General features: G+C 38.5%; 1 protein-coding gene across 8 annotated transcripts in view; it reads right to left on the minus strand.

Annotated features, from left to right (window-relative positions):
- The window catches only part of mast2 (microtubule associated serine/threonine kinase 2), a 199,709-nt gene that overhangs the window by 11,404 nt on the left and 170,194 nt on the right, over positions 1-18,111 (minus strand). For all 8 annotated transcript variants that reach the window (XM_062978356.1, XM_062978350.1, XM_062978349.1 and 5 more), the window contains 11 exons: positions 16,974-17,112; positions 15,443-15,575; positions 14,496-14,661; positions 12,888-12,989; positions 10,385-10,507; positions 9,950-10,059; positions 7,869-8,023; positions 5,649-5,950; positions 3,443-3,658; positions 1,903-2,129; positions 590-712 (listed from right to left, as the gene is read on the minus strand). In XM_062978356.1, coding sequence (XP_062834426.1) covers positions 590-712; positions 1,903-2,129; positions 3,443-3,658; positions 5,649-5,950; positions 7,869-8,023; positions 9,950-10,059; positions 10,385-10,507; positions 12,888-12,989; positions 14,496-14,661; positions 15,443-15,575; positions 16,974-17,112 — 1,796 coding nt within the window. The remainder of the gene's footprint in view (positions 1-589; positions 713-1,902; positions 2,130-3,442; positions 3,659-5,648; positions 5,951-7,868; positions 8,024-9,949; positions 10,060-10,384; positions 10,508-12,887; positions 12,990-14,495; positions 14,662-15,442; positions 15,576-16,973; positions 17,113-18,111) is intronic.

An 18,111-nucleotide genomic window follows, 5' to 3' on the forward strand; every position in this document is an offset into this window, starting at 1 on the left:
CATCCGCATATATTCTGATTTTAATTTCCTGACCCCTTACTTTAAACCCTTCAATTTGACTATCCTCTCTAATTCTTATACTCAGAATTTCCAATTAATGGCGAAAGTGGCCAGCCTTGTTTGGTCCCTTTCTGTATCTCTGTATTATTTGTCCATTTACCATTTATTTTTAGCTTAGCAATTTGCTTCGAGTATATTGTCCCCACTGCTTTTTTAAGGCGGTGGCCCACCTCATATAATTCCAAGAATTTCTCCAAGTAGCCCCAGCTAACCTGATTAAATGCTTTTTACACATCCAGGAAGAATAATTCCAGATCTTTATTGGGGTCGCTCTCTGTTATCTCCAACACATTTAGAATTGTTCTGACATTCTGACTCAGATGTCTGTCAGGTAGAAATCCTGCTTGATCCCTGTGAATAATCTTTGCTAATACTTGTTTAAATCTATCTGCCAAAATTGTAACGAATAATTTATAGTCACAATTTAATAAATAGATGTTGCCGCAACCTCCAAGACATTCAACAATGTCTTTTAACTTAAGCATTTTGATTAAAGCACATTATGCTAGTCACAGTGCCGTTTCTGTACCTTCAGGACCAACTCCACCACTTCAGTATGAACCAATCCATGAACAGGTTCTCCATTCACATGGGTGATCAAATCTCCTTCTCGAAGACCTGCCTCACTAGCCGGTCCACCTTCCTCAACATGCTGTTAATATGAAACAAAAAATGTTAATGTCAAAAACAGATGTCTCTGTCCATATGAGGGACACTCTTCATTTCCACAAAAAACAGTTTGTCTGGTATAAACTTCAGAACACATATGCCAGTAGTTACTGGAATGCTCACTGCCAATTTCTTTTTTTCTTTCTCATTCATAACAATACTTCATCATACCAAACCGCATAACTAGCTCATCTAGCAGACATTCTTTGGGATATCAGCCAGAGGGCTTTCCCAGCTCCTACACCTATGGACCTTTATGAAATGTCAGGAGCTGGGTCTGGTCCCTCTTATATGCAAAAATAATGTCTTGTGTCTATGAATTTATCTCTAAATATAAATAGGTGTAAATATTAACAGTCAACAGTAGTTAAAAGAGTTGACTGCAACAAGAAAACAACCCCAGTGATTATAGAGATGCATTTGTGACATGTGACCTGTGTTTTATTGAAGCTAAACTTACTACATAATGCAGTCCTTGTCAAGGTCAAATGGAATAAGGATTAGAAATATATTTACAAAAGCAATTAAACTGCTCCATATTATTGTATCAGCGATAATTAAGATTCAAACAATAATCTCCTTTTAAATGAAGAAAACATAAGTAACATCTATAGGGAAATTGAGGTGCACTTTAGCATCCCTTTTCTCTTCCACCTGTTAGCAAAATTAAAAATGGAAAATGTTATTAGTAAGAATACTGAGGCAAACAACTCCCTGTACTTCAAAAAGAGATATACATACAGGCTGACCGAGAATGTGGGTAAAAAAGAAACAGTACACAATAATAAGCCACTTGTATAACTCACAGTGAACTGAATCCCAAATCCCTAGTCAATTCAATGATGCCTAAAGACATGTAATCAACTCCAGGCAGATGTGTGAATAGTCCTAAGGGAAGGATGTGATCTAAAGCAGACTATCATTGTCAAAATAGCTCCAAAGGAATTAAATGCAATTAACATAGAGATTATAACTCTGGTACAGAATACGTCCTAAACGCACACTGATTTCTGTGGAAAGGATTTACTTCTTCCTGATGTGATTCTAGGAAGATGTCTAGGTAAAAATATGGGATTTTATTAGGCTTTGATTGTTAAATGTCCTATTATCCTCATATTAGTCTATTGCTATGCCATACAGTAACTAAACAAAATCAAAGAAGCATAAACATACCCAAACCATGTGATGCACTGTGTAGATATCACTGTTCCCCATATAAACTCTGATGGCACGAAGAGTGAAGCCATATTTCTTCCCAGCACGGTGGATAATGATTGGTGGTTTAGGGTTCATGACAGCAGGAGAAAAATCTCGACTTGGAGAAGAATCTCTTGAAGATGGGTTGGAGGAGAGAGAATGAGGTGACATTGGACTGGCGAGCGGAGAACAGGTATGGTGTTCTATAGGGAAATGAAAATGAATTCCAAATTAGCCTAGTTTACAACAGAAATTACAAGTTGCATAATACAGGATTAAGAAGACTGAAAAAACATATAATGAAACTTACAACTATATTTGAAAACATCTATAGTAGTAGTAATTTCCTTTTTCATCAAACAAATGCAAGCTCAATATTTCACATGACTTCTCAAAACTTATCCTCTGCTCTTTTCCAGTACCTGTTTTTTGACTGGCTGTCTAATCTTCTAGTACTATCTCTTACTTCATTTTGATTTTTCTCATCATAGGGTTTATCATAGGGTTTTTGAGGTAAAATACACACAGAAATGGTTTACCTATGCCTTCTTTTGCACAGTACTAACAAGTTAGCCAAAGTGCTACTACTGTTGTTTCTGAGGGCCCTTCCAGACAGGCCCTATATCCCAGGTTTTCTGTTTATCCCAGATTATCCAGAAGTGTAGATTCATATCATCCAGTTTAAAGCACAAAACCTGGGATCAAATCCTAGGATACAGGGCCTGTCTAGAAGGGCCCTGAAAGATTCTTCACCAATAATGTTGTTGCCCAGCACATTTAATCTGGCTCTTCAGCAAAGGTTTGTCAAACGTCAGAGTCCCTATCAGAAAAAGTGCTACACAGCCTCTTATCCCTTGGAGCATATAATACCACTGCTATAAAAAGACAATGCCATTAAATGCAAGGAGCGATACCATCAATAGGTTAAAGGCAAACAAGCAGGCTAAGAGACAAAGCTTGACCTATGGATGTTAGGATCTCTCTTTCTATGAGCACTGCTTGAATTGGGAAGCTAGACACTTCCAGCAGTCCACATTCACTGTATCATCTCAGCTATGCACTACATTATACAAAAACTAAATACCAGGCAAGGAAATTAATATCCAGGAGGCAAGACATTTACATTTGCAACTACATTATATCTTTTCCAGTAGTTTCAAAATGCTAATTTTAACAAAGCATACATTCATAAACCATTGGAATGTATTTAAACAAAACTAACTATGCTTTATAGAATACAAAAGGGTAGTTATGTCTGCTGCCTTGAAAAAAATGGGGGAAATATGGAATATACATATAATTAGTACACAAAACAGCTTATGACAATTAGGATGAAACAATCATAATGAGATCAAAGTGCCCAGTATAGCCCTATAAGATATTATGATAACGTATATCTTTTTTGCTAGGAAAAAAACATTTTGGCAGAAACAGAAAGCTATAAAGTTATTAGGGGTTTTGATGCTTAAAAGTACACTAGAAAAATCACACAAATGGTATTTTTCTAATATCTTACCTGAGGGAATTAGAAGGGAGAGGGCAGTGGCTGATGCTGACTTAATCACTTTATTGACAGGCCGTGAAGTCCGTTTCTCCCCTGACTCACCAGAAAGTAACCTATGACGGGCTCTTCGCACTGCTAAGTCACTTGTGGCTTTTGGAGTAGTAAATTCTGAGCCTTCATTACTATTACTGCGAGTGCGTTGATCAGAGAAGTCTGTATAGCTCCCAGCTACAGTTTCAATTAAAATAGATTAGAGCCATAGGGAATTCCTAGCAACCTGTTCCCCTGTAGGCTCATATATAAAATCAAAGTCATGTTTACACACAACTCAACAGTGAACTTTTCTCAGAAGCAAACCCAGGCCCCAAAGTCTTATTTACAGATGTATTTAACTAGGGGTGATACAATCTCAATAAAATTACCAGCATTCACTTTGCTATTAAAAGAAGCATAATTAAGCTAAAGAAAGATAATCTCCTCCACACTGAATAAAATTAAGTCTACTATAGTGGGGGAGAGTAATAAAAAATTGAGATATTAGTGAGAACTGATGAACCAAATAACAGAAAGAAATCTGAGATGAACACTCCAGTTAGCCTTATTAGTAAATAACACAAGCTGTCTACAAATTCTAGATATGACATTCTACATTATACACTAGCATTAAAAAATAAGCATTTTTAACATGGATAATAGGTACACAGACCTGATTTTTATAGGTGCAGTAAGGCACCTCTATACGAAAGGCAAGCAAGACCATTGTTTCCTATCTTCCAGGTCCAGCTTTCTTATCTCAGAGAGATTGCTGTGTCTGAATTAACATTTGAATAGGATTTCTACACATAAAATCAGTCTATGTTGTGACTGCGCCTTCGGGGATTATGGTTGATGGTGATGGAATTCGAAGAGGAAGAAAAAACCCTCGTGATGAGGGTTCACTGGAGGAGTTGCGCAGGAAGCGACTTAGAGAGCTATATGGGGGATCTTCTGAGGAAGATTCAGATGGGGAGATGGATGCTGAGGAACAGGTGGTGGCTGGGGAAGCGGGCACTGAATGGGCACAGCCACCGGAGATGTCTGGGGATTTGGGGCTTATGGATACTTCTGAACCTGGGGTTTCTACAGGAGCTGATCCCAATTGGGATGCTTGGAGAAGGGAGGATGGTTCTTTAAGTGTTCATGGGGCTAAGTGTGGGCAGGATGATTGGGACTCCGACGAATTGCTAGGTACTCCAGATCCACGAGCTCTAGCTGTGTGGAGTTCAGACTCTGAGTAGATTTGGGACACCTGGTGTTTGGGTGTGAGTGTTTGGTCACCCAGGAGGAAGGGGAATAAAATGGGAATGTTTGGCCACTGCACTTTGCGTGTGGCAAGGTGTTGCTGAGGCGCCATTGGGATCTCTGTGTTTATGAAGACTGAACTTGGACTATGATTTGAATCTGCTGATATCATCTAGCTTGGCTCTTGCTGTGTCTTATCGTGGACCTGTTTTGGATGACTGCACCCTCTTCGGACTTTGGATTGAATTTGACCTGGCTTCTGTCTACGCCCTCTGACTGACGGCTACTCCCGGCTTTTGACTATTGGTTTGTCTTTCGGAATTTCTGCTGCCTCCTGACCTGACCTTGGATTCTTCTGACGACGGCTATTCATCATCCCTTTGAGGCTCTCGGCTTATCTGCACCGTGGAAGCAGCTTTACTGCTTTTCTAGTTTGTTTATTTTCCAGCAATTAACTCTATTTGTTTTCCAAAGCTGAATTGAAGCGTTATTTAGTTTTTTATTGAATGCCAGCATGGGAAATTAGCGTGGCTCGTTTTTGAGTTATTATTGTCCAATCTACTCTCGAAACACTGAAAAGTGAAGCGTTTCAAGGATATTTCCTGTGTTTATGTTATTTTTTGGCTTATCTTCGGAATAAACTTTGTTTTGTATGTTAACTGGCGTCTGACTCTTGACAGTCTACATACACTCAAACCACAGATTTCCAGAATGCACATACAATATGAATCAGTTTGTTTTTTCTTCTAAATATAACATAAGCTTTATCAAACATTATGCCTATGAACAAATATCTAAACAGGACTGGACTCTCCAGTGTGAAAGACTTGTTTCCCAATTATATAAAGGGATAACTACAGATGACTGGCTAAATGTGAGCAAGCACATTAGTTTAGCATTGCTTAATGACAATAATTCTATCATCATAGGAACATACCTGTCAATGTTGAACTGCTTATGTTACTAGCAGTTGAAGAGGGTGTTTTTGGCCCATCACTATCATCCAATTGGAATTCTTGTTCTACAGGTTGCTCTGGAATTGGAAGAGGAAGGCTCTCCCGTGGCTGTGTAATTGGCAGCAATATCCCATCCAATGATTTCCTTTTCCCTTCTTCCTCTGCTGAAATAGCAAAGCGAGGCATATCGAGAAGCCCAGAACAACGACGACGGACAGTGAGCGGTGGACTGGAGTCACTCTCTGTATGAGAGGATTCAGACACTGAGATATGTTTACGCAATCTGCGGGGAAAGAACAAAACAAATTGCCATCCATTTATTTTGCAATCAAGTTGGATTAATAAGATGCTTCACATTCTATAATAGCTCTTCATGTATAAGTACAGCAAAGTGGAAGTCAAAAGTGACAACCTGTTTAGAGTAATAGAAGAAAACAAAAGAGAAAAAATCAATATCAGGCTAAAAGCTAGAGAGATTTGTAAACAGGGCAAGAAAATGGTGTGTATTTATAGGAGGTCCCCAAGTTACAAATAAGACAGGTTCTGTAAGTTTGTTCTTAAACTGAATTTGTATGTAAGGTACATTTTTAAAGTGTAACTCCAGCCAAATATGTGCATATATTAGCTTTGGATAGCAAAGAGAAGGGTTAACTCTCTCGCCCCCACCCCCCACCCCCGTTGTGTTTGTTTTGCTGTGTGTGCCCCTGTTAAAAAGATTCCACTTCACTTTCTGTCCCTGTCATAATTGGTTTTTGAAAACAATGGCTTGTTGTGGAAACAAGGATTAGTGATAACATTTTAGTGGAGACACCTTTCCCCCATGATAACTCTTCCAGGAGAGAATTTCTCTACCTAGGAGCAGATTTCTATCTCTTCCTATTGTTTCTCTCTCTCTCTCACACACACACACACACCCGTTCTTAGCTAGGAGTTGTTTGTAAGTCAGATGTTTGTAAGTCGGGGACTGTCTGGATATGTTAATTAGGCCTAATGATGTTTCCATCAAGACAGGACTGAGACTTACTAGACCGAGAAGACTGGAAAGTCACTTCTCATATAACCTAAATCTTCTAATATCATAGGCAGCTGTGATTTTTCTTCCTTTCTATATGTTTCACTACACCAAACCCAAATATAAAGGATTTTTTAATTTCATTTCAAAAGCAAAACTTTCAGGAAGCTGAAACCTTGTTACTAACAATAACAACAGCAGTATGTATCTATCATGCACTTAATTTTCTCAGAAATCCTTGTAAAGTAGGCCAAAACTATCCTGAATTGCAGACTGTAGACAAACCTTCTCCAATTAATATTTATATCCAATTTATCTTATAGCACTTCAGACTTTCACTTTGGGAAAATACCTAAGCTTTCCAAAAACTCTATAATGAAAGCTTGGGTTCTTGGTTATTGAAGCTGTTTTCTGAGCATGTGGGGGGGGGGGGGCATATATCCTATATACTCATGTGCAAGTCTAAAACTTTTAGTCAAAAAATAAACCCAAAAAAACTGGGTCGACTTATCCATGGATGGGTCAACGTAAGTACTGTATCTTAACTCTTATCCAAAAGGGAACAATTATCTTCTCTAAGTAGCATGGCAAAAGACTTGAGCTTAGTCTGTCCTTGCAGAACCTTCCCCAATACGCTTGACACTTCTGGTCTTTTTGAATGTCTGAGTGGAAAAATGGCTGTTCCCCTGAGATGAGATTGGTGCTTTCCCCTTCTCTGAGCAATAACCATCCAATTATGCAGGGATCATATCAAAATCCCTAATTTTGGCCCAAGCCTGTAACCAGGGGTGGGAGTGGGATGGGGCTTTTATAGAGTCAATCCCCCCCCCCTGCGCTAGCTTCATTTGCCCGCCCTTTGCTCACTCGCCTGCCCTCGCTCCCCCCCCCCCCCCCCCCCCGCTTGTTTGCCAACCCAGGCTCGTTTCAACCCCACTCCCCCCATTTTTTTTTAAAACCCTCCTTAATTTTTTTGTGGCGACGGATCCATGTTGGCCTCTAAATCTGCCTTCAAGTTATACACAAGGTCGACTGATATGTGTGTGTGTGTGTGTGTGTGTGTGTGTGTGTGTGTGTGTGTGTATATATATAAGTTCTTTTTTGTACTTTACTAAATATTTCTTATCCAAACAAGATACATAGGAGAGTTAAGCAGATCTAGAATTTTCTTTAGCAAGCATATTAAGCTCACATTTCAGGAGACCCAATCACCCAGCCGCGGTCACGACTCTTAAGGCTACCAAGACCATCTATTCTGTCATCCTTTTCTTCACTCAGGCTACGTTTAGTGGGTGGTGGTGCTCTTCTTTCTTCATGGATTGAAAGACGCTCCATACTGCTATATACCTACAAGGACAATGTTAACATGTCAGAGGTCATTAAGGAACTCTTTTAAATCATAAGGTATTACAGAATCTCAATTGAATTCTGAAAGATAGGGAAAGGGAGTAACAAAAATATGGCAGCACCAACAACTTGGTTACAGCAGAGAAAGAAGCCACAGCAGTACAAATTGGTATGTTCTATTCACTATGCAAAAACTAGCCAGATAAAAGCCATGCATTCTGTAATTTTGATATTGCTACAGAAGGCATTTTAAACATGCAAACTGCAACAGAGATTGTAAAAAAAAAAACACCCATGTTTTAAAATCTAATGTGAAGGATAAATCGAGTTAGTAACATTTTCAAGTTCAGAGACAATCTATTTCTAAAAATCTTAGAGAACACTGTTAACCCGGAGAAAATTTAGGTGACCCGGGGGGGGGGGGGGGTCCAACCCCTAGTAACTAAATTGCTTGGCCAATCATCCCTCGACTGCTTTACAATGACATTTTAAATCATTCAACAGTTAACAGGAGGAGGAAAAAAAGAAATCCATGTTTATAAGACTGAACTCAGCTGAGAAACTGATTTGCATATGAGACTGATGAAAACAACATTATTAAAAATTCACAACATCAACAGGATAGCTATTAATAAATTATCTGGCTGAATTGTCAGACAAGCCTTACAAAATATAATGAGCCTTTCATGCCAACCACATTACAAATGATGTATTATTTTTTCATATTGAAGATAAGGCCAAGCCTGTAAGCATTTCTTTTTGCAGAATTTACCTCTCCCTCCCAACATTGTGAAATGCCAGTTCAATTTGTACCCCATTCTTTGCCCCATCACTGAGTAATCCAGATCAGCACCCCTCTCTGCACTGAATAGAAATCAATCCCTAATTAAAAAGGTATTATTATTGTCACAATGTCTCTTTTGTTTGCAAAATATTGGTTCAGTGACCCAAATTCTGATTTTTGTTCCTGGCATCTTTTATTATCAACCTTTTCATCATTTTAATCAGGCTGATTTTTTGGGTTTTTTCTAAGATGCTAATTTATTTGTATTCCAGCTTTGCCAAAAAGAGGAACTTTACATAAAATATGTACAAGATAATATTATATTCATCTACTCAAACTTTCAGTATATAAATAATCAACCCAGGAAAAAGTAATAATTATTACCTTCATTCAGTGAGAAAATAAGTACTTCAAAATTTGCAAAAAAAAAATCTTTAGTTACCCACAAATTATCAGAAATGATTTATTTTTCACTTATGATTTAAAGTTAACAGGTGCAGACACAAAAAAGGTTATATTGCTTTCTCATAAAATACTCAAAATAGCTATTGTTTTGCAGAATAAACTAACAGTTGTATATACAAGAAATTTTTCACACAGTGATCATGCATTTAATATATGTCTATTGCTCACAACCTTTTGAGGAAGGATAACAAACACCAATTTTCAGTTATCAAATAGATCACTATTTGATAGATTTATCGAAGATTGCTAACAAAAGTAAAATCACTCATATGCTAGTAAGGAAGGACCTGAGACAGCCCAACAATACCAATAATGTGTTTGACTCTCTTCTAAAAATGCTGACATGAACATTCTAGTTGCTATCACTTATTTTCCTTCCTTTCTCTTCAATTGAAATAATTCCAAGAAGACCATTTCAGAAGCAAATTATGTATATAATCTAATATGCACAATCTTCAGTATTTTTAACAAGCATTTGCTTCTGATTTCAGATCACTCTCGAAAGCTACAGCATGAAATTATTATATTGGATAAAAGAAACCATTTATCAATGGACCACTGTTGTACACGTAAATAATTGTCTCCTTAAAAAACCTAGCTTCCATGCTGGTTAAATACCTTCATGCTGTATTGAGCACAAATGGGTTCAAGTCCAACTTATTAAACTCTGCACATACCTTGCTAAACCTTGGTGAACATGAAGAAAACTGTCTAATTTCCACACGATCATCATCATTTGTGTCTTCTTCTTCCTCAGAATCTAAATGTTGATACCTCTCTGTACGAGCTGCAAACAAGAACACAGATTTGAGCCCAGATTGTCACAGAGGTATCTTAAATTTATAACATCATTATTGATGTCTGAATCTTTTTAAAAAATCCATTAATTAAAAACAAAGTAAACAAACTGGGCACAATTCCTACACAGTAATCAATGGTCTTCTTCACTTTCAAGTTATTTGCCTAAAGACTACAGAAAGCAAAGTCTGATCTGCTTAAAGGTCATGGTTTCATAAACAGTTTGTAAAATAGCATATGCATATCTTAATGGCTAATACGAAAATATATATTTAAAATACTCTCTATGTTTAACTATTAGATCTCTGTCTTACTGTCAAAGTAGCTTGTGTCATCTTCTGATTCTAACTGTGGAATAAATTCTGCTTTTTGCCGAAGTAATCCATTCCAGTCTAAGTCCTTGAAGAACCTATGCTGTTTCACTTCAAAAGCACTACCTGAAATGATAACACTGTTAAATATTCTTATAACCATGCTGTAGCCACTACAACCTAATACAGTGCTTCTTAAAATATCTGAAAGGGGTGGCAATTTTTTTCTTCTTATGAGGAAGGACTGGTGTCAAATTTATGTCCATTGGCTAAAACTGTTTTTTCCCCTGGAAACCTGCCATAGACCAGCACCAGAAATGAGTAGTTTGAGTAGTACTAGCATAATGAACAGAAGAACTACAGCCTAACACATCTCAAACTAGGTTTGAAACCACAGTTTAACTGGGGCAAAACCAAAGCTTAATCTACTCCAATAATTAGCATTAGAATAATGTAGATAAAGTGTTGCTAATACAGATAGTAGAAATGGGGAAGGCCATGATTCCAAATAAGGAGAGGGCAACACACAAGCTGCATTTAGCCACTCCATCCCACCCCTAATATGTTTAACCAAGCTCACTGATCACTTGCCACCATTACAATTGGTGGTACAGCAGCCAAAAAACAGCCAAAAAAATCAAGATGCATATGTAAGATGCTCATTTTAAAAGAGAACTGTATTCCTGGAAACCTTCTGGGAGTATAAATCTAAAGTGGGGGGCATGCTCACTACAAACTATAATTTAAAATAGGGATGCTCTTAAAAGTTTCTTATGTTGATATCATACTGCTGAATTTCAGCAGTGTCACAGACCCTGAGATTTTCTGGATGGGATGGGAATGGCACTGAATCTATAGAAGATGGTCCAAACATGCACTAACTTAAATACATAAAGTTACTAAGCAATAAAGTGTCTTTTCACACTTTTCAAAGAACTATAAGGCAAAAAAACTGGGGTATTTTGCCTGAGATTGGCAGTAATCAGAATGGAAAAAGTGTTGGGGTGGAGGCTCTCCATTGGCTTTTGCTCTTGTTAAATGGTCATTGTATTTGAGAAGAGAGAAATCTCTGAGATATGTCATGTTTAATCTCAAATATCTGAGCAAACAAATGTTTCATGGTTCATAAGGTCTTAATTGCATTGTCAACTGAAGCAAAAAGAGGCAGGGAAAAACAATGAATGTCAAAGCTTTGATGTCATATACACTGCCATATACTATGCACTATACTAACCAATGTTGAGGTTTTAAACATTAGCCAACACAGGCTGTAGCTGCTGGAAGATGCAATGTGATCATTGTAACAAGTTAGGAAGTAGCAAAAATCAAATCCTGAAGTCTTGTTATCCCTATAAAATGACATACAGTAGAGTCTCAGTTAACCGAACCCTGGTTAACCGAGTGTCCGTATCATCCGAGGCGCCGCGAGGAACGCCTCTCCCTCTCCTTCTCTCGAACGAAGGGAGCTCAAGAGAAGGAGAGGGAGAAGGAGGAGGAAGCGCTCCAGAAGCACCCCGCGTCTCCCCAGATCTCCCTCAGCCAGGCCCTTGCTGGGGGAAAAAGTTTCCTCCAGCAAGGGCCTGGCCAAGGAAGATCCGGGGTGCTTCCGCAAGGGCCTGTCCCTCCGAGAGATGAGGAGCGTGCCGTGGGTTTTCCTTGGCCAGGCCCTTGCTGGATTTCCTCCAGCAAGGGCCTGGCCGAGGGAGATCTGAGGAGACGTCCCTCAGAGAGCCCTAGCCACTTGGGAAGCACCCGTGAGTGTTGCTAGACAGCAGCACTCACGGGCGCTTCCCTGGGCTGAGTGCTCTTTGTAGGGATGGAGCCCCTTCCCTTGGCAACCACTCACCTCTTGGGAAACGCCCGTGAGTTTTGCTAGGCAGCAGCACTCAAAGGTGCTTCCCTGGGCCGAGTGCTTGTCGTAGGGGCAGAGCCCTGTCCCTCGGCGACCACTTGCCTCTTGGGAAGTGCCCGTGAGGGTTGCTAGGCAGCAGCACTCACGGACACTTCCCTGGGCTGAATGCTCATCGTAGGGACAGAGCCCCATCCCTCGGCAACCACGCGCCTCTTGGGAAGCATCCGTGAGCGTTGCTAGGCAGCAGCACTCACGGGCACTTTCCTAGGCCGAGTGCTCATCGTAGGGACAGAGACCCGTCCCTTGGTGACCACTCGCCTCTTGGGAAGCGCCCATGAGTGTTGCTAGGCAGCAGCACTCACAGGCACTTACCTAAACCGGATTGCAGGGAGGGATAATAGGGCCTCCCGACAACCCGAGGAGTTCAGTTATCCGAGATTGGGCCTGCCCCATTATCTCGGATAACCAAGACTCTACTATATTTCTGCTGCAGAACAGTACAAACTTCTGAAGACCATTATACCATACATGGAGGAGACATTATATAACTGAGAAAGATAATAATTTGATTAGCAAAGGTTTCCTTCTATTTAAACTACCTCTCCTTAAGTTTCAATGTTTCAGAGAACCATTTTTATAAAAATTAGTTTGTACCTGTTCCCAGTCTTTCCAAGGGGTTTTGTCGGAGAAGTTTGCCAATGAGGTCCTGTGCATCTGGTGGTAAAGCCTCATCTCCTTCTGGCCAGGCAATTTCATCTACAGAAATCACACAAGACTAGGAATAAAATTCTACTCCAAGATCTTGATACAAAGTGTAAGCATAAACTTGTTCTTAAAATAGGACTTTCCTGCTCCTACTCCAATCTCCTATAAAAAAATTCTGAAATTGGAAAACCTCTGGTTCATAGATATACTGTAGTAAAATATGTGCAGAGGAAGAAAAACTTATAAATGGGGGGGGGGGGGTGTCACTATAAGCTAATGAAAGTGTTTCCACTTCTTATATTGCTCACTTAGATCCAGTACATAGTTTTAAATATATTAAGCAAGTAAAATACTCCCTCTTTACCAAAGCAAAACACTTAAGAATTGCATATCAGGTCATTTATTACCCAACCATTAATACTGTTTATCTTCATCAGTGTAGTAATATGAACATTAGATTACAATTCTGGAGATTAGGGTTCCAATCCTACCATTATCAGGGCCCACCTTTCCATTATGTTTCAATTTTTAGAGTATATTCCCTTTTTCAGTTTCCTCATACTCCAGCTTCATGTCTTCTCTGATGAGAGATGACTGCAAGTTACTTTATCCAATTTACTTTAAAATGCTGGACTCTTCATCAGTAGCAGAAGCAGTGTCCACAAAGCATGAATGCTAGAGCCCCTTAACAGTGTCTGTTAGGACACCATCTGAAAGACAGCCTGGCTTCCACATGCAGAGGACAGTATTCAGAGAGTTCTACTGAGAACACTGTTATACATACTAAGATTAATGTTGTGACAAAGGCAGACATTTATGCTCTCATAAAAAAGCAGCAGTGAGGATTAAATGGAGAGACTAGTGAGGATCAAATGGGAACTGAGAAAATTGCTGGAGAGGAGAAAAGAGCACAGAACAAGCAATGGCAGAAGCAGAAAAATAGAGAAAACTATCAAGTATCTAAAGGCTTTTCTCCTCTATATTAGGAAAGGCACCAAGAAACCCCCAGATTGTGTACCCTGTCAAGCAGACCATGGTACAAGAAAATAGGAGAATTAAATATAACTTCCCAGTGAAGAGGTTGCATGCTTCTGAACACTACTTCCAGCATAAGGAGGGAAAAAGCTATGCATTTCAAACCCTATCTCTGCATTCCTAAGAAGTATAGAAAATAAGTGTTGAAGTAGACATATTTTTGGTATGTTCCACCAGAATTCATACACTGAGATTGCATTAGTTTTGCAAGTGGATCAGTCACATGAGTGTAGCTTGCAAGGCCTCATCAAATTTGATATGTGCCTGGGCTGTAACTGACTCAGCTGCCCTGATGTCTCAAACAAGCTTGCCAGACAAACAGTTGGCATTTTAGGGATGAAAGCAAAACCTTTGATTTTGCTTTCCAATATCCAATTTGACTTTTTTTTTTGTTCTTTCAACATTTTACTATTTTCATTACATTTTACAGGCAACTCTCGTGAATGTTGATTCAATAATATTGGAACTATTTAACAGATACAGACAGACAACCCCTGCTGATTCTCAACCCATCATACATACCACTGATTACTTGCCCAAATAACTCTTCTGGTGTGTCGCCAAAAAAAGGAACACATCCAACTAGAAACTCATACAAGATTACTCCCATGGCCCACCAGTCCACAGGCTTTCCATAACCCTGACGCAAGATCACTTCTGGGGCAATGTATTCTGGAGTCCCACAAACCTAGAAAGGGAGAAAAAATAATGTAGAAGCTTAGATATATCATAATGTTGTTTATAACTCTCAACATGCAGATGACAAAGAACCTTCTTTTTTACAATGATTTTACACCCTCTTTTCCTTCTTATCCTTCATCTAGCTGAAAATTTCAAAGCAGCATCCATCTTAGGAAGATGGTGAAAGAAATCTGAACCTTCTGTGCTGAACTCAGCAATGTGCCTGCGCTAAACAATGCAATAAAGCTTGACCTGGGAAATAAGTGAATTCTACTCCAGTGTACCATACTGTGGCTATACAACAGGCAAAAGTAAACTTCACTTGCTTTAAGAATTCCTTACTGAGCAAGCATGGACAGCAAAACAAATAGGGAAATAAGAAAACGTATTAGCCTCCAGCTTTTTCAAAAGCATAATATACAGAATTGGGCACCAAAGAGAAACTCTTAAGAAAGATGAAGTCAAGCAAAAGAAAAAGTCATTGTTGGATGCATTTGGAAGAAACTTTTAATTAAGTCTCCAAAAAAATCAAACTATTTGTGATTATTTTGCAAAACCTCTCTGATCTGGTTGTTTCATTTCTCATGGGCACATCATTCGTTCTGGATAAAATGTTTGTTGAAACATGCCGAACTGTTCTTTTTGTGGTGTACTTTATAATTCTGTTATCTCTATCTCTAATACTAAAATTTCCCTTCAAGAAACAGGAATGACCAGTAATGCATCTACCTCATTGATTGAGGTATACCTGTATGCAATTATTCACAGAAAATATAAGTGCAACTTACTTGCTTATCCAAGAATTCTCTGGCATCTTTCTCAATGTGACCTTCATACAGATTAGTTGTCAGACTCATTAAGCCAATTTTAGAAAGACCAAAATCAGTCAGCTTGATATGTCCCATTGAAGTTATGAGAAGACTGAAAAAAGGAATCACATGTGAGTATTAGAAAAGTGTTTTAAAAGTCAAGCAAATTATAAGCAAATTTACTGACTCAAAACACTTGACAATACACTATTAATGAGGAGTTTACTAACAAAATATAAGTCACAAACAGGTAAGTCTTGGTGAAAAACCACACTTAGTCTTGGTAAATGTTTAAAGGAAGCAAGATTTTAAATGTATATGGATATATAATCTTTTCATCATTGAGTTTTATTTCTCCCAGAGCAGACTCCTGAAGAATAAATGTTACAACTTAACCACTATGTATTTCATCCAATAAAGACATAATTGAGTTTGCCAGTGAGGGACTCTTAAAGTGTGAATGTGTACTGGTGACAACTAACAGAGATCTAAGCACTTTAAACTAATTTATTCAGGTGCATGAAATGACAAGATGGAAAGATATTAGATGTTTATTGTTTTTAAAGTATCAAAAATACTTCATAGCATCATATCCAAACTCCTCAATACAATATCCTTATTTTAAAAAGAATAAGCGACCAGTGCCGTGTGATTCTTTTGGATTTAGCTTATGGTTTTCCCCTTTCGGCTTTGCCAGCCCTCTACTTTTAATGTGATCAATTTTAAAAGGAAATGTTAACTGGATTGAAAGGATTTGTTTCTTAAATCAAGTGCCACCAAGACCAGTTTTTGGTTGCAAGTTTGGGAAAGAGATTAAGGGATTCATCCAGAGGTGAATAATACTTCCTATTTTTTTCCCTCTGGGAGTACAGCCTAGAAAAAAAGTAAAGCTGTTCTGAATATGAGACTTGAGGAAGGGGATATTTAATGGGAAGGCTACACAGGAGTTTCAATGTCAACATGAACACTGTACATGGCCTAAGCTGATCCACAAAATTTCAATGTCCATGCTGATTAAGATCTAAACATGAACACTGAGTCAAATACAGAGTTAGTAATGCTTACAGCTGGCCCACTAAAATCAATTAAATAAGTGAGCTCCAGTGAGTCCAGCAGAGCTACTCTTTTATTTTATTTTATCTGAATACTACATACCATAAAATGGAAATCAGTGCAGTTTGTTTAAAAAATATATCATATATTTAGACTTAGTGTTTTTAATGGCTTTTAAAGTTTGTCCGTTTCTTACTAAATGGACAATGCAAATGTTTGATATTGCCCAAAAATACTCTGATTTTAAATGTAAAGCTTCGTTTATGAGATTTTGAAATATATATTTTTAGGTAATAACAATACGACATCTGCTATAAAGCAGCTCAGTAACAAGAACAAACACAAAAAATAAAATGGTCAGCCTTGTGGAACACAGAAAATGGCACACATTCCTATATCTATTTATAGCATGGACAGCTGCAAGGACAGGTCCAAACATGAGAAGCTAAAAGCATACTTGTCAGGCTTTAGGTCACGGTGGACGATGCCATAATTGTGGAGATACTCCAGTGCCAGAACAGTTTCTGCAAAATACATCCTTGCCATATCAACAGGCAAAGCTCCAATATTCTTCAAAAGGGTTGCACAATCTCCTCCTGGTTCACAATGAAGACACAACATATGGGAGTGAAGAACATTTGTGCTAGTGTCAGGCAGAAGCGAAAGCTGACAAAGTTCAACTTGTTATCCTGTTGTCATATACTTGTCTATTGAGATATTCAGTACTAGTGAATACTCAGATGTTATGAGGAACAGGACTACAGCCTTAGACTGCTATTACATAACAACTCCTTTCACAGTGGGACTATGTTTTCGCCCAGTACACTGTAGCATAATAGTTTTGAGGCTGACTTTTTTTCTCCTCAGCAAACATATATATTATAGACTGAGGGATCATTTCAAATGTACTGAAAGACAGAAAAAGAGGCATACGTATTTAAAACTGGCAATGCATTCCTGAAACAGACTGCATAATCCTTACTCCATTTAATTTGGCGTTCTGTAATAAAATCACAAGGGGATGTTCAGCCTGTAAGGTTGTCAAAGAATAATTCTTAACACAGAGACACACAATGGTGAAAGCATAAGGTTTCCATAGGCAATGAAGGCAACTCCACAGACAACAGGAAGCTATGAATAATGGAGCTTCAAAACATTATGGTTGCAAGTATTTTGTTGTTGTTGAACATATGTACTTGTTGGGGTAGGCAATGGTATTTGTTTGAGATAAACGTGATAAATTCAGCACTTCAAAGTTGTTTCAGATTTTATCAAGCCTCCAAGTACAGTGAGCTCCAGTTCTGGGATAGCAAATGGTAAGCCTGAGATAGCTTTCCTGTCCTCTCTTGAAATATAAGGGCAATCCATAAAATAAAAAATAGTTTATAGTATAGAATGATGTAATACACACAATGAGGAAAGGGAACACAACCCTTTCTAAAATATGCCAGTTAGGTCCACTGAGAATTTTCTAAATTTATATCTTGATAAAGGTAAAGGTTTCCCCTGACGTTAAGTCCAGTCCTGTCTGACTCTGGGGGTTGGTGCTCTTCTCCATTTCTAGTCCGTAGACACCTCCAAGGTCATGTGGCCAG

The sequence above is a fragment of the Anolis carolinensis genome, chromosome 4 (genome assembly GCF_035594765.1).
Source record: "Anolis carolinensis isolate JA03-04 chromosome 4, rAnoCar3.1.pri, whole genome shotgun sequence".
NCBI classification, from domain to species: domain Eukaryota; kingdom Metazoa; phylum Chordata; class Lepidosauria; order Squamata; family Dactyloidae; genus Anolis; species Anolis carolinensis.